This window comes from Protomyctophum bolini, assembly GCF_963924005.1.
Source record: "Protomyctophum bolini genome assembly, chromosome: 10".
In the NCBI taxonomy this organism is placed as follows: domain Eukaryota; kingdom Metazoa; phylum Chordata; class Actinopteri; order Myctophiformes; family Myctophidae; genus Protomyctophum; species Protomyctophum bolini.
In genome coordinates this window covers 45,031,972-45,048,371 of record NC_137871.1, presented here as the reverse complement: position 1 = coordinate 45,048,371, position 16,400 = coordinate 45,031,972, and the positions used below count along the sequence as shown (strand labels likewise).

General features: G+C 46.3%; 1 protein-coding gene across 1 annotated transcript in view; it reads left to right on the top strand.

The window, feature by feature from the left end:
• LOC308322928 (phospholipid-transporting ATPase ABCA1-like) overlaps positions 1–16,400 on the top strand; it is a 130,525-nt gene that overhangs the window by 109,678 nt on the left and 4,447 nt on the right. The window contains exons 40-47 of the mRNA XM_080774419.1: positions 8,949–9,078; positions 9,394–9,520; positions 11,834–11,896; positions 13,489–13,595; positions 14,147–14,288; positions 14,601–14,735; positions 15,167–15,270; positions 15,523–15,615. Coding sequence (XP_080630545.1) covers positions 8,949–9,078; positions 9,394–9,520; positions 11,834–11,896; positions 13,489–13,595; positions 14,147–14,288; positions 14,601–14,735; positions 15,167–15,270; positions 15,523–15,615 — 901 coding nt within the window. The remainder of the gene's footprint in view (positions 1–8,948; positions 9,079–9,393; positions 9,521–11,833; positions 11,897–13,488; positions 13,596–14,146; positions 14,289–14,600; positions 14,736–15,166; positions 15,271–15,522; positions 15,616–16,400) is intronic.

Genomic DNA, 16,400 nt, shown 5'->3' with positions numbered 1-16,400 from the left:
GTAACCATTAGATCCAGTGAGGATAAGGGGTGTAACCAGTGGATCCAGTGAGGATAAGGGGTGTAAGCAGTGGATCCAGTGAGGATAAGGGGTGTAACCAGTAGATCCAGTGAGGATAAGGGGTGTAACCATTAGATCCAGTGAGGATAAGGGGTGTAACCATTAGATCCAGTGAGGATAAGGGGTGTAACCAGTGGATCCAGTGAGGATAAGGGGTGTAACCAGTAGATCCAGTGAGGATAAGGGGTGTAACCATTAGATCCAGTGAGGATAAGGGGTGTAACCATTAGATCCAGTGAGGATAAGGGGTGTAACCATTAGATCCAGTGAGGATAAGGGGTGTAACCAGTGGATCCAGTGAGGATAAGGGGTGTAACCAGTAGATCCAGTGAGGATAAGGGGTGTAACCATTAGATCCAGTGAGGATAAGGGGTGTAACCATTAGATCCAGTGAGGATAAGGGGTGTAAGCATTAGATCCAGTGAGGATAAGGGGTGTAACCAGTGGATCCAGTGAGGATAAGGGGTGTAACCATTAGATCCAGTGAGGATAAGGGGTGTAACCATTAGATCCAGTGAGGATAAGGGGTGTAACCATTAGATCCAGTGAGGATAAGGGGTGTAACCATTAGATCCAGTGAGGATAAGGGGTGTAACCAGTGGATCCAGTGAGGATAAGGGGTGTAACCATTAGATCCAGTGAGGATAAGGGGTGTAACCATTAGATCCAGTGAGGATAAGGGGTGTAACCATTAGATCCAGTGAGGATAAGGGGTGCAAGCAGTGGATCCAGTGAGGATAAGGGGTGTAACCAGTGGATCCAGTGAGGATAAGGGGTGTAACCATTAGATCCAGTGAGGATAAGGGGTGTAACCAGTGGATCCAGTGAGGATAAGGGGTGTAACCAGTGGATCCAGTGAGGATAAGGGGTGTAAGCATTAGATCCAGTGAGGATAAGGGGTGCAAGCAGTGGATCCAGTGAGGATAAGGGGTGTAACCAGTGGATCCAGTGAGGATAAGGGGTGTAACCATTAGATCCATTGAGGATAACGGGTGTAACCATTAGATCCAGTGAGGATAAGGGGTGTAACCATTAGATCCAGTGAGGATAAGGGGTGTAACCATTAGATCCAGTGAGGATAAGGGGTGTAACCATTAGATCCAGTGAGGATAAGGGGTGTAACCAGTGGATCCAGTGAGGATAAGGGGTGTAACCAGTGGATCCAGTGAGGATAAGGGGTGTAACCATTAGATCCAGTGAGGATAAGGGGTGTAACCATTAGATCCAGTGAGGATAAGGGGTGTAAGCATTAGATCCAGTGAGGATAAGGGGTGTAACCATTAGATCCAGTGAGGAAAAGGGGTGTAACCATTAGATCCAGTGAGGATAAGGGGTGTAAGCATTAGATCCAGTGAGGATAAGGGGTGTAAGCAGTGGATCCAGTGAGGATAAGGGGTGTAAGCATTAGATCCAGTGAGGATAAGGGGTGTAACCATTAGATCCAGTGAGGATAAGGGGTGTAAGCAGTGGATCCAGTGAGGATAAGGGGTGTAAGCATTAGATCCAGTGAGGATAAGGGGTGTAACCATTAGATCCAGTGAGGATAAGGGGTGCAACCATTAGATCCAGTGAGGATAAGGGGTGTAACCAGTGGATCCAGTGAGGATAAGGGGTGTAACCAGTGGATCCAGTGAGGATAAGGGATGTAACCAGTGGATCCAGTGAGGATAAGGGGTGTAAGCAGTGGATCCAGTGAGGATAAGGGGTGTAACCATTAGATCCAGTGAGGATAAGGGGTGTAACCATTAGATCCAGTGAGGATAAGGGGTGTAACCATTAGATCCAGTGAGGATAAGGGGTGCAACCATTAGATCCAGTGATGATAAGGGGTGTAACCAGTGGATCCAGTGAGGATAAGGGGTGTAACCAGTGGATCCAGTGAGGATAAGGGGTGTAAGCATTAGATCCAGTGAGGATAAGGGGTGTAAGCATTAGATCCAGTGAGGATAAGGGGTGTAACCAGTGGATCCAGTGAGGATAAGGGGTGTAACCAGTGGATCCAGTGAGGATAAGGGGTGTAACCATTAGATCCAGTGAGGATAAGGGGTGTAACCATTAGATCCAGTGAGGATAAGGGGTGTAACCAGTGAATCCAGTGAGGATAAGGGGTGTAAGCAGTGGATCCAGTGAGGATAAGGGGTGTAAGCAGTGGATCCAGTGAGGATAAGGGGTGTAACCATTAGATCCAGTGAGGATAAGGGGTGTAACCATTAGATCCAGTGAGGATAAGGGGTGTAACCATTAGATCCAGTGAGGATAAGGGGTGTAACCATTAGATCCAGTGAGGATAAGGGGTGTAACCATTAGATCCAGTGAGGATAAGGGGTGTAACCATTAGATCCAGTGAGGATAAGGGGTGTAACCATTAGATCCAGTGAGGATAAGGGGTGTAACCATTAGATCCAGTGAGGATAAGGGGTGTAACCAGTGGATCCAGTGAGGATAAGGGGTGTAACCATTAGATCCAGTGAGGATAAGGGGTGTAACCATTAGATCCAGTGAGGATAAGGGGTGTAAGCAGTGGAGCCAGTGAGGATAAGGGGTGTAACTATTAGATCCAGTGAGGATAAGGGGTGCAACCATTAGATCCAGTGAGGATAAGGGGTGTAACCAGTGGATCCAGTGAGGATAAGGGGTGTAACCATTAGATCCAGTGAGGATAAGGGGTGTAAGCAGTGGATCCAGTGAGGATAAGGGGTGTAACCATTAGATCCAGTGAGGATAAGGGGTGTAACCAGTGGATCCAGTGAGGATAAGGGGTGTAAGCATTAGATCCAGTGAGGATAAGGGGTGTAAGCATTAGATCCAGTGAGGATAAGGGGTGTAACCAGTGGATCCAGTGAGGATAAGGGGTGTAAGCATTAGATCCAGTGAGGATAAGGGGTGTAACCATTAGATCCAGTGAGGATAAGGGGTGTAACCATTAGATCCAGTGAGGATAAGGGGTGTAAGCAGTGGATCCAGTGAGGATAAGGGGTGTAAGCATTAGATCCAGTGAGGATAAGGGGTGTAAGCATTAGATCCAGTGAGGATAAGGGGTGTAACCATTAGATCCAGTGAGGATAAGGGGTGTAACCATTAGATCCAGTGAGGATAAGGGGTGTAACCATTAGATCCAGTGAGGATAAGGGGTGTAAGCAGTGGATCCAGTGAGGATAAGGGGTGTAACCATTGGATCCAGTGAGGATAAGGGGTGTAACCATTAGATCCAGTGAGGATAAGGGGTGTAACCATTAGATCCAGTGAGGATAAGGGGTGTAACCATTAGATCCAGTGAGGATAAGGGGTGTAACCAGTGGATCCAGTGAGGATAAGGGGTGTAACCAGTGGATCCAGTGAGGATAAGGGGTGGATCCAGTGAGGATAAGGGGTGTAACCATTAGATCCAGTGAGGATAAGGGGTGTAAGCAGTGGATCCAGTGAGGATAAGGGGTGTAAGCATTAGATCCAGTGAGGATAAGGGGTGTAAGCAGTGGATCCAGTGAGGATAAGGGGTGTAAGCATTAGATCCAGTGAGGATAAGGGGTGTAACCATTAGATCCAGTGAGGATAAGGGGTGTAACCATTAGATCCAGTGAGGATAAGGGGTGTAACCATTAGATCCAGTGAGGATAAGGGGTGTAAGCATTAGATCCAGTGAGGATAAGGGGTGTAACCATTAGATCCAGTGAGGATAAGGGGTGTAACCAGTGGATCCAGTGAGGATAAGGGGTGTAACCATTAGATCCAGTGAGGATAAGGGGTGTAACCATTAGATCCAGTGAGGATAAGGGGTGTAAGCAGTGGATCCAGTGAGGATAAGGGGTGTAACCATTAGATCCAGTGAGGATAAGGGGTGTAAGCAGTGGATCCAGTGAGGATAAGGGGTGTAAGCAGTGGATCCAGTGAGGATAAGGGGTGTAACCATTAGATCCAGTGAGGATAAGGGGTGTAAGCATTAGATCCAGTGAGGATAAGGGGTGTAACCATTGGATCCAGTGAGGATAAGGGGTGTAACCATTAGATCCAGTGAGGATAAGGGGTGTAACCATTAGATCCAGTGAGGATAAGGGGTGTAACCATTAGATCCAGTGAGGATAAGGGGTGTAAGCAGTGGATCCAGTGAGGATAAGGGGTGTAACCATTAGATCCAGTGAGGATAAGGGGTGTAACCAGTGGATCCAGTGAGGATAAGGGGTGTAAGCATTAGATCCAGTGAGGATAAGGGGTGTAAGCAGTGGATCCAGTGAGGATAAGGGGTGTAAGCATTAGATCCAGTGAGGATAAGGGGTGTAACCATTAGATCCAGTGAGGATAAGGGGTGCAACCATTAGATCCAGTGAGGATAAGGGGTGTAACCAGTGGATCCAGTGAGGATAAGGGGTGTAACCAGTGGATCCAGTGAGGATAAGGGATGTAACCAGTGGATCCAGTGAGGATAAGGGGTGTAAGCAGTGGATCCAGTGAGGATAAGGGGTGTAACCATTAGATCCAGTGAGGATAAGGGGTGTAACCATTAGATCCAGTGAGGATAAGGGGTGCAACCATTAGATCCAGTGATGATAAGGGGTGTAACCAGTGGATCCAGTGAGGATAAGGGGTGTAACCAGTGGATCCAGTGAGGATAAGGGGTGTAAGCATTAGATCCAGTGAGGATAAGGGGTGTAAGCATTAGATCCAGTGAGGATAAGGGGTGTAACCAGTGGATCCAGTGAGGATAAGGGGTGTAACCAGTGGATCCAGTGAGGATAAGGGGTGTAACCATTAGATCCAGTGAGGATAAGGGGTGTAACCATTAGATCCAGTGAGGATAAGGGGTGTAACCAGTGAATCCAGTGAGGATAAGGGGTGTAAGCAGTGGATCCAGTGAGGATAAGGGGTGTAAGCAGTGGATCCAGTGAGGATAAGGGGTGTAACCATTAGATCCAGTGAGGATAAGGGGTGTAACCATTAGATCCAGTGAGGATAAGGGGTGTAACCATTAGATCCAGTGAGGATAAGGGGTGTAACCATTAGATCCAGTGAGGATAAGGGGTGTAACCATTAGATCCAGTGAGGATAAGGGGTGTAACCATTAGATCCAGTGAGGATAAGGGGTGTAACCATTAGATCCAGTGAGGATAAGGGGTGTAACCATTAGATCCAGTGAGGATAAGGGGTGTAACCAGTGGATCCAGTGAGGATAAGGGGTGTAACCATTAGATCCAGTGAGGATAAGGGGTGTAACCATTAGATCCAGTGAGGATAAGGGGTGTAAGCAGTGGAGCCAGTGAGGATAAGGGGTGTAACTATTAGATCCAGTGAGGATAAGGGGTGCAACCATTAGATCCAGTGAGGATAAGGGGTGTAACCAGTGGATCCAGTGAGGATAAGGGGTGTAACCATTAGATCCAGTGAGGATAAGGGGTGTAAGCAGTGGATCCAGTGAGGATAAGGGGTGTAACCATTAGATCCAGTGAGGATAAGGGGTGTAACCAGTGGATCCAGTGAGGATAAGGGGTGTAAGCATTAGATCCAGTGAGGATAAGGGGTGTAAGCATTAGATCCAGTGAGGATAAGGGGTGTAACCAGTGGATCCAGTGAGGATAAGGGGTGTAAGCATTAGATCCAGTGAGGATAAGGGGTGTAACCATTAGATCCAGTGAGGATAAGGGGTGTAACCATTAGATCCAGTGAGGATAAGGGGTGTAAGCAGTGGATCCAGTGAGGATAAGGGGTGTAAGCATTAGATCCAGTGAGGATAAGGGGTGTAAGCATTAGATCCAGTGAGGATAAGGGGTGTAACCATTAGATCCAGTGAGGATAAGGGGTGTAACCATTAGATCCAGTGAGGATAAGGGGTGTAACCATTAGATCCAGTGAGGATAAGGGGTGTAAGCAGTGGATCCAGTGAGGATAAGGGGTGTAACCATTGGATCCAGTGAGGATAAGGGGTGTAACCATTAGATCCAGTGAGGATAAGGGGTGTAACCATTAGATCCAGTGAGGATAAGGGGTGTAACCAGTGGATCCAGTGAGGATAAGGGGTGTAACCAGTGGATCCAGTGAGGATAAGGGGTGTAACCAGTGGATCCAGTGAGGATAAGGGGTGTAACCATTAGATCCAGTGAGGATAAGGGGTGTAAGCAGTGGATCCAGTGAGGATAAGGGGTGTAAGCATTAGATCCAGTGAGGATAAGGGGTGTAAGCAGTGGATCCAGTGAGGATAAGGGGTGTAAGCATTAGATCCAGTGAGGATAAGGGGTGTAACCATTAGATCCAGTGAGGATAAGGGGTGTAACCATTAGATCCAGTGAGGATAAGGGGTGTAACCATTAGATCCAGTGAGGATAAGGGGTGTAAGCATTAGATCCAGTGAGGATAAGGGGTGTAACCATTAGATCCAGTGAGGATAAGGGGTGTAACCAGTGGATCCAGTGAGGATAAGGGGTGTAACCATTAGATCCAGTGAGGATAAGGGGTGTAACCATTAGATCCAGTGAGGATAAGGGGTGTAAGCAGTGGATCCAGTGAGGATAAGGGGTGTAACCATTAGATCCAGTGAGGATAAGGGGTGTAAGCAGTGGATCCAGTGAGGATAAGGGGTGTAAGCAGTGGATCCAGTGAGGATAAGGGGTGTAACCATTAGATCCAGTGAGGATAAGGGGTGTAAGCATTAGATCCAGTGAGGATAAGGGGTGTAACCATTGGATCCAGTGAGGATAAGGGGTGTAACCATTAGATCCAGTGAGGATAAGGGGTGTAACCATTAGATCCAGTGAGGATAAGGGGTGTAACCATTAGATCCAGTGAGGATAAGGGGTGTAAGCAGTGGATCCAGTGAGGATAAGGGGTGTAACCATTAGATCCAGTGAGGATAAGGGGTGTAACCAGTGGATCCAGTGAGGATAAGGGGTGTAAGCATTAGATCCAGTGAGGATAAGGGGTGTAAGCAGTGGATCCAGTGAGGATAAGGGGTGTAAGCAGTGGATCCAGTGAGGATAAGGGGTGTAACCATTAGATCCAGTGAGGATAAGGGGTGTAAGCATTAGATCCAGTGAGGATAAGGGGTGTAAGCAGTGGATCCAGTGAGGATAAGGGGTGTAACCATTAGATCCAGTGAGGATAAGGGGTGTAACCATTAGATCCAGTGAGGATAAGGGGTGTAAGCAGTGGATCCAGTGAGGATAAGGGGTGTAACCAGTGGATCCAGTGAGGATAAGGGGTGTAACCATTAGATCCAGTGAGGATAAGGGGTGTAAGCATTAGATCCAGTGAGGATAAGGGGTGTAAGCATTAGATCCAGTGAGGATAAGGGGTGTAACCAGTGGATCCAGTGAGGATAAGGGGTGTAACCATTAGATCCAGTGAGGATAAGGGGTGTAACCAGTGGATCCAGTGAGGATAAGGGGTGTAACCAGTGGATCCAGTGAGGATAAGGGGTGTAACCAGTGGATCCAGTGAGGATAAGGGGTGTAACCATTAGATCCAGTGAGGATAAGGGGTGTAACCATTAGATCCAGTGAGGATAAGGGGTGTAACCAGTGGATCCAGTGAGGATAAGGGGTGTAACCATTCGATCCAGTGAGGATAAGGGGTGTAACCAGTGGATCCAGTGAGGATAAGGGGTGTAACCATTAGATCCAGTGAGGATAAGGGGTGTAACCATTAGATCCAGTGAGGATAAGGGGTGTAAGCAGTGGATCCAGTGAGGATAAGGGGTGTAACCATTAGATCCAGTGAGGATAAGGGGTGTAACCAGTGGATCCAGTGAGGATAAGGGGTGTAACCAGTGGATCCAGTGAGGATAAGGGGTGTAACCATTAGATCCAGTGAGGATAAGGGGTGTAACCATTAGATCCAGTGAGGATAAGGGGTGTAAGCAGTGGATCCAGTGAGGATAAGGGGTGTAACCATTAGATCCAGCGAGGATAAGGGGTGTAACCATTAGATCCAGTGAGGATAAGGGGTGTAAGCAGTGGATCCAGTGAGGATAAGGGGTGTAACCAGTGGATCCAGTGAGGATAAGGGGTGTAAGCAGTGGATCCAGTGAGGATAAGGGGTGTAACCATTAGATCCAGTGAGGATAAGGGGTGTAAGCAGTGGATCCAGCGAGGATAAGGGGTGTAAGCAGTGGATCCAGTGAGGATAAGGGGTGTAACCAGTGGATCCAGTGAGGATAAGGGGTGTAACCATTAGATCCAGTGAGGATAAGGGGTGTAACCATTAGATCCAGTGAGGATAAGGGGTGTAACCATTAGATCCAGTGAGGATAAGGGGTGTAAGCATTAGATCCAGTGAGGATAAGGGGTGTAACCATTAGATCCAGCGAGGATAAGGGGTGTAACCATTAGATCCAGTGAGGATAAGGGGTGTAAGCAGTGGATCCAGTGAGGATAAGGGGTGTAACCAGTGGATCCAGTGAGGATAAGGGGTGTAAGCAGTGGATCCAGTGAGGATAAGGGGTGTAACCATTAGATCCAGTGAGGATAAGGGGTGTAAGCAGTGGATCCAGCGAGGATAAGGGGTGTAAGCAGTGGATCCAGTGAGGATAAGGGGTGTAACCAGTGGATCCAGTGAGGATAAGGGGTGTAACCATTAGATCCAGTGAGGATAAGGGGTGTAACCATTAGATCCAGTGAGGATAAGGGGTGTAAGCAGTGGATCCAGTGAGGATAAGGGGTGTAAGCAGTGGATCCAGTGAGGATAAGGGGTGTAAGCAGTGGATCCAGTGAGGATAAGGGGTGTAAGCAGTGGATCCAGTGAGGATAAGGGGTGTAACCAGTGGATCCAGTGAGGATAAGGGGTGTAACCATTGGATCCAGTGAGGATAAGGGGTGTAAGCAGTGAATCCAGTGAGGATAAGGGGTGTAAGCAGTGGATCCAGTGAGGCTAAGGGGTGTAATGCATCAGCTGGTGTGTGTTTTTAGGTGAGAACCGCCTGCGTTCTCCTCTGGAGTGGGACATGGTGGGGAAGAACCTGTTCGCCATGGCTGTGGAGGGAGCGGTGTTCTTCATCATCACCGTCCTGATCCAATACCGCTTCATGATCAAACCCAGGTATACGCACGCACGCACGCATGAACGCACGCACGCACGCACACACGCACGCACGCACCACGCATGCATGCATGAACGCACGTACGCACGCACGCACGCACGCACACACGCACGCACGCACGCACGCGCGCACGCGCGCACGCGCGCACACAGACACCCATATCTGTCTGTCTGTCTGTCTTTCTGTCTGTCAGTAACCTGTCTGTCTGTCTGTAACCTGTCTGTCTGTCTGTCTCTCTGTAACCTGTCTGTGTGTCTGTAACCTGTCTGTCTGTAACCTGTCTGTCTCTCTGTAACCTGTCTGTGTGTCTCCAGGCCTGTCAGTAAGCTGGGTAAACTGACTCCTCTGGGCGAGGAGGACGAAGACGTAGCGAGAGAGAGACAGAGGATTGTCCACGGGCTGGGACACGGGGACATCCTGGAGCTGAGGGGGTTAACCAAGGTACACACACACACACAGGGACACGGGGACATCCTGGAGCTGAGGGGGTTAACCAAGGTACACACACACACACAGGGACACGGGGACATCCTGGAGCTGAGGGGGTTAACCAAGGTACACACACACACACACACACACACACACACACACACACACACACACAGGGACACAGAGCTCTAAATAGTGATTCCCAACCTGTGCGCCCGCCCTGTGCCGCAGCACTTTAGTGTGCCATTTGATTTGAACAAAAGTAGCCTCGGTACCCAGACGTTTTTATTCCCAGGAAGAAAAGTAACCCGGACCCTCGCCCGATAGCAGTAGATCCTGTTGCCCATCCCCATCAGCCTAACGACCCATAGAAATGCTAATGTGTGTCTTTGTTTCCACGAGGACACCACCTACTCTCCTGGCACACGTACTGTACTGTATATAAAAACAGTTTCTACTTGTCAACAATTAGACTGCTGAACAAGAACTAGGACTAGGACTGGCGACGCCGCACAGACTGAACTGAACTGGTCTCCTTTCAGTAGAGACTACTTTATATATTCACATAGGCTACATCACTTTATTTAATTATTTTTTATATGCATACATATTGTACCAGGTAGTTTAGTCATGTACTAATATACACTTTCTTTCTTTTAACTGCAATGATGAGCTGCTGCACAAACAATAATTTCACCCATGTTACCTGTAAAGTGATGTGACAATAAAGTTTGATTCTGATTTAGCGTGTCCAGATTGTGAGCGACACATGAATGAATGAACCGTCACCTCCCAACGTATGAATGAATGAACTTTCACCTCCCAACGTATGAATGAATGAACCTTCACCTCCCAACGTATGCATGAATGAATGAACCTTCACCTCCCAACGTATGAAGGAATTTGTAAAGCACTTTGACTAAGCATGCAACCAGACCCGAAGAGTTCTGATGATCCTCATGGGGGCTACCCGCAGCCCCGCCTCCCCGCAGCCCCCCCCCCCCCCCCCCCCCCCGCAGCGGTGGAAAAAAATAAGTTGATGTTTTCACTGGTACTTTGGGTAGGCTACAGAATTGCGTTGGGGGGGGGAACTCCGCGAGGCCGCCGCCGCGGATTTATTTATTTCCCAAATGGTCTAAAAATGAGTTATTTAGCATACTTTTACCAATGAATTAGCCTATACACAGACAACGACTGATTAGCCTATTTTGGACGATATGGGTCTTTTCTCGAGTCAGTGTGGAGGCTACTGTGTATGTAGTCTCACTATAGTCTGTGTAGATTACCCGGCGGTGTTGCTGCCCCTCCCGGGAGTCCCGGCTCATAGCTCTTCACAGACGGCACAGAGACAGCAGCCACTCCGCTGAACGTGTCAGTGTTGCTGCAGTGGTGTGAACTGTGAACCGTGCGGTGGCGGTGCTGAGTTCTGACAGCCGAGTCACAGCTTCTTCTTCTGAATTACTTTATCTTTGCCTTGGAAAATACATTTTGCGTTTTGTTGTTTCCCAAAACAAACCAGCGCGCGCTACTGTTTGCTACAAAGCGACTGGAAGCGGACGAGGTTTACAGACATACCAATAGTAGCCAATCATATGCTGATTAGGCCAGTTGCTGTATAGCCTACCTACCCGATCACCAGGGAGCAGCAACAACACACACACACAATAGCCTTCTATATAATGCTGCGCACATATATTATATATATTTAAAAAAATACCCAGCATAATGTTTGGGAAGGCTAAGCCTTCCCTAGCCTTTACACACCCGCCGCCTATGGGCACTGTACTGTAGGCATATATAATAACTGGCTAGGTGAAAACAAAAGAAACCCGATTAGCATTTGAGTACTTTTAACACCTCTGAACAGCTGGCGGAGAGGTTCACATTTTCGGAATTTCAGAGCATGTGTAAATAGTTTGCGACTGTGACAGAGTCACAGAGGGTCAATAATTCCCAGAAAATCTGTAATGTATAAATATAAAATGTCCACGAAGATCTTCATGGGGGCTAAAAGGGGCTATTTAATTCTTCATGGGGGCTGTAGCCCCATAGCCCCCACAGAGTCGACGTCGTTGCATGCAACAGTGCTATAAAAATGTAATCCCTTATTATGATGATATTGAGGTGTTTAATGTGTCTCCAGGTGTATAAGAGGTGTTTAATGTGTCTCCAGGTGTATAAGAGGTGTTTAATGTGTCTCCAGGTGTATATTGAGGTGTTTAATGTGTCTCCAGGTGTATAAGAGGTGTTTAATGTGTCTCCAGGTGTATATTGAGGTGTTTAATGTGTCTCCAGGTGTATAAGAGGTGTTTAATGTGTCTCCAGGTGTATAAGAGGAATCAGAAACCGGCCGTGGACAGACTGTGTGTGGGAATCCCTCCTGGAGAGGTAAAGCTGATACACTATCACCTGTACAGAATCTACTGTGAAAATATGACCTTCAAAAATCTACTGTAAAATATGACCTTTAATAATCTACTGTAAAAATATGACCTTTAATAATCTACTGTAAAGTATGACCTTCAATAATCTACTGTGGAAATATGACCTTCAATAATCTACTGTAAAGTATGACCTTCAATAATCTACTGTGAAAGTATGACCTTCAATAATCTACTGTAAAGTATGACCTTCAATAATCTACTGTGGAAATATGACCTTCAGTGATCTACTGTAAAGTATGACCTTCAATAATCTACTGTAAAGTATGACCTTCAATAATCTACTGTGGAAATATGACCTTCAATAATCTACTGTAAAGTATGACCTTCAATAATATACTGTGAAAGTATGACCTTCAATAATCTACTGTAAAGTATGACCTTCAGTGATCTACTGTAAAGTATGACCTTCAATAATCTACTGTGAAAATATGACCTTCAATCATCTACTGTAAAAATAAGACCTTCAATAATCTACTGTGAAAATATGACCTTCAATAATCTACTGTAAAGTATGACCTTCAATAATCTACTGTAAAATAAGACCCTCAATAATATACTGTAAAATATGACCTTCAATAATCTACTGTAAAATATGACCTTCAATAATCTACTGTGAAAATATGACCTTCAATCATCTACTGTGAAAATATGACCTTCAATCTACTGTGAAAATATGACCTTCAATAATCTACTGTAAAATAAGACCCTCAATAATCTACTGTGAAAATATGACCTTCCATAATCTACTGTAAAATATGACCTTTAATAATCTACTGTGGAAATATGACCTTCAATAATCTACTGTGAAAATATGACCTTCAATCATCTACTGTAAAATAAGACCTTCAATAATCTACTGTGAAAATAAGACCCTCAATAATCTACTGTGGAAATATGACCTTCAATAATCTACTGTGGAAATATGACCTTCAATAATCTACTGTAAAGTATGACCTTCAATAATCTACTGTAAAATAAGACCCTCAATATCTGCTGAAATATGACTGTCAATGTATGAAGACATTATTTATAATCATCCTGCTCAGGTTTTAATACTATGTCTTGTCCTCAGTGTTTGGGTCTGTTAGGGGTTAATATCATGTCTTGTCCTCAGTGTGTTGGTCTCTTAGGGGTTAATATCATGTCTTGTCCTCAGTGTTTGGGTCTGTTAGGGGTTAATATCATGTCTTGTCCTCAGTGTTTGGGTCTGTTAGGGGTTAATATCATGTCTTGTCCTCAGTGTTTGGGTCTGTTAGGGGTTAATATCATGTCTTGTCCTCAGTGTTTTGGTCTGTTAGGGGTTAATATCATGTCTTGTCCTCAGTGTTTGGGTCTGTTAGGGGTTAATATCATGTCTTGTCCTCAGTGTTTTGGTCTGTTAGGGGTTAATATCATGTCTTGTCCTCAGTGTGTTGGTCTGTTAGGGGTTAATAGCATGTCTTGTCCTCAGTGTGTTTGGGTCTGTTAGGGGTTAATATCATGTCTTGTCCTCAGTGTTTGGGTCTGTTAGGGGTTAATATCATGTCTTGTCCTCAGTGTTTTGGTCTGTTAGGGGTCAACGGGGCAGGGAAGACGACCACCTTTAAGATGCTGACAGGAGACACCATCGTCACCAGTGGAGAGGCTTTCTTGGCCAAGAAAAGGTAACGACGACAAGTACAGAGAACATGATATAATAGTATAGAGAACATGATATAATGATACTGAGACACAAACTACATTAACCCATTGTGGACAGGGAAGCCCTTTTGGTGTCATTGTACACTTTGGCTATTGAACAATAGCAGATCTACAAGCTCATAGCGCGGCACGCTGCGAGTTTGTACAGTAGGTTGTTTTGTTTTTAATCGTGAAAATCGTAAATCTTTGAATATTATATTCTTTCAGAGCGAACATTTTTAACTCAAATCTGGACTTTTAGATGGGGTCGGAGGCCAAATACATATATAATTCTAGGGGTCCTTGACATGAAACCACTGATATAGAAACGTGAGGTTTTTCAGGATTTAGAAGATATTTGTAGAATCTGGTCTCAGCCTCAGGTGTTCAGCATCTTCTGGTGGAGAGCGTTATTATGGGCAGGCAGGCTATTAATAATTATAACTGTGTTTACAGTATCCTGAGAGATAGACATTGTCCATCAGAACATTTTTAACCTTTATATAATGTATATTATGTGCATATGTACTTCCAGTATCCTCAGAGAGATAGACATTGTCCATCAGAACATGGGCTACTGTCCTCAGTTCGACGCCATCAGCGACCTGCTGACGGGACGAGAACACCTGGAGTTCTACGCCATCCTGAGAGGAGTTCCCGAGGACCAAGTCTGTGACGTGAGTGGTTGAATATTATGTATTACACGGCTCGGAGGACCAAGTCTGTGACGTGAGTGGTTGATTTATTAATGAGTCAGTTCCCGAGGACCAAGTCTGTGACGTGAGTGGTTGATTTATTTAAAGAGGAGTTCCCGTGTTCCAAGTCTGTGACGTGAGTGGCTGATTTGACTGGATGTGACTGCAGTCTAAGGCCTAAGGCCTTATACTGAAGTCATATTTAGTCAAATCTGATTAATTTCAGGTGGCAGAGTGGGGCATCCGTAAGCTGGGTCTTGTGTTGACATGCATTATGCCGTGTTTGTCCACCAGGTGGCAGAGTGGGGCATCCGTAAGCTGGGCCTGATCAAGTACGTGGACAAGACGGCAGGAAGTTACAGCGGAGGAAACATGAGGAAGCTGTCTACTGCCATGGCTCTGATTGGTGGACCGCCTGTCGTGTTCCTGGTACGCACGCACGCACGCACGCACGCACGCACGCACGCACGCACGCACGCACGCACGCACGCACAATCATGAAGGACAGAGAGACAGCACACAGTAAAAATGAAGTAGTTTATAACTAACCTGCCTCTATCTGGCTGTGGTGCGTTTGTTTTGTTGACCCTGTGGGCTAACTAACCCGGCTGTGGTGCGTTTGTTTTGTTGACCCTGTGGGCTGACTAACCCGGCTGTGGTGCGTTTGTTTTGTTGACCCTGTGGGCTGACTAACCTGGCTGTGGTGTGTTTGTTTTGTTGACCCTGTGGGCTGACTAACCTGGCTGTGGTGTGTTTGTTTTGTTGACCCTGTGGGCTAACTAACCTGGCTGTGGTGCGTTTGTTTTGTTGACCCTGTGGGCTGACTAACCTGGCTGTGGTGCGTTTGTTTCGCGTGACAGGACGAGCCCACCACGGGCATGGACCCCAAGGCCCGCCGGGCGCTCTGGGACTGCATACACAGCGTCATCAAGGAGGGACGCTCCGTGGTCCTCACCTCACACAGGTACACACATCAAACGCACCTCACCTCACACAGGTACACACATCAACTGCGTAAAGCCCAGGTTTAATATTTGTGTGTGTGTGTGTGCGCGTGCGTTTGCGCTTACGTGTGTGTGTGTGTGTGTGTGTGTGTGTGTGTGTGTGTGTGTGTGTGTGTGTGTGTGTGTGTGTGTGTGTGTGTGTGTGTGTGTGTGTGTGTGTGTGTGTGTGTGTGTGTGTGTGTGTGTGTGTGTGTGTGTGTGTGTGTGTGCAGCATGGAGGAGTGTGAGGCGTTGTGCACGCGAATGGCCATCATGGTGAACGGACGCTTCAGATGTCTGGGCAGCGTCCAACACCTGAAGAACAGGTACCTTTACTGTGTCCTTATCTCCTCTCCTAACCTCCTCCTCCTACAACTTACAATTTAGGCATTCATCAGACGCATTCTTGATCCAGAACGACTTGCATTTAAGCAAAAAACAAAAGCATGGCATACCATCACATACAGTATATAAAAAGTATACAGTTATCACGAATCATGTATGAACTAAGAACGTAGCAGTGGAGTATCTATGTGTCAACTTTACATACTGTACTATATTATACAACATGTTACCTCTCCTCTCTGCGTCTTCATCTCTCTCCCTTCCTCCAACCTTCCTCTTCCTTTGGTGACGTCTGTGGTTCTGTAGGGTATAAACCATGTCTCTGGTTCTGTAGGGTATAAACCATGTCTCTGGTTCTGTAGGGTATAAACCATGTCTCTGGTTCTGTAGGGTATAAACCATGTCTCTGGTTCTGTAGGGTATAAACCATGTCTCTGGTTCTGTAGGGTATAAACCATGTCTCTGGTTCTGTAGGGTATAAACCATGTCTCTGGTTCTGTAGGGTATAAACCATGTCTCTGGTTCTGTAGGTTATAAACCATGTCTGTGGTTCTGTAGGGTATAAACCATGTCTCTGGTTCTGTAGGGTTTAAACCAGTAAGACGCGCAAACGCGGGAAGCGAACGCAGCTCGTACATAGTTGGGTTTTTTTAAGATTAATTTTTAAGCCATAACCATATAAGGAGTCCCCAAAGCAGCTATACGTCCAAATATGGAGTGTGTTGCATCAATCACAAACAAATCACTCAGCTCCATATATGGGCAC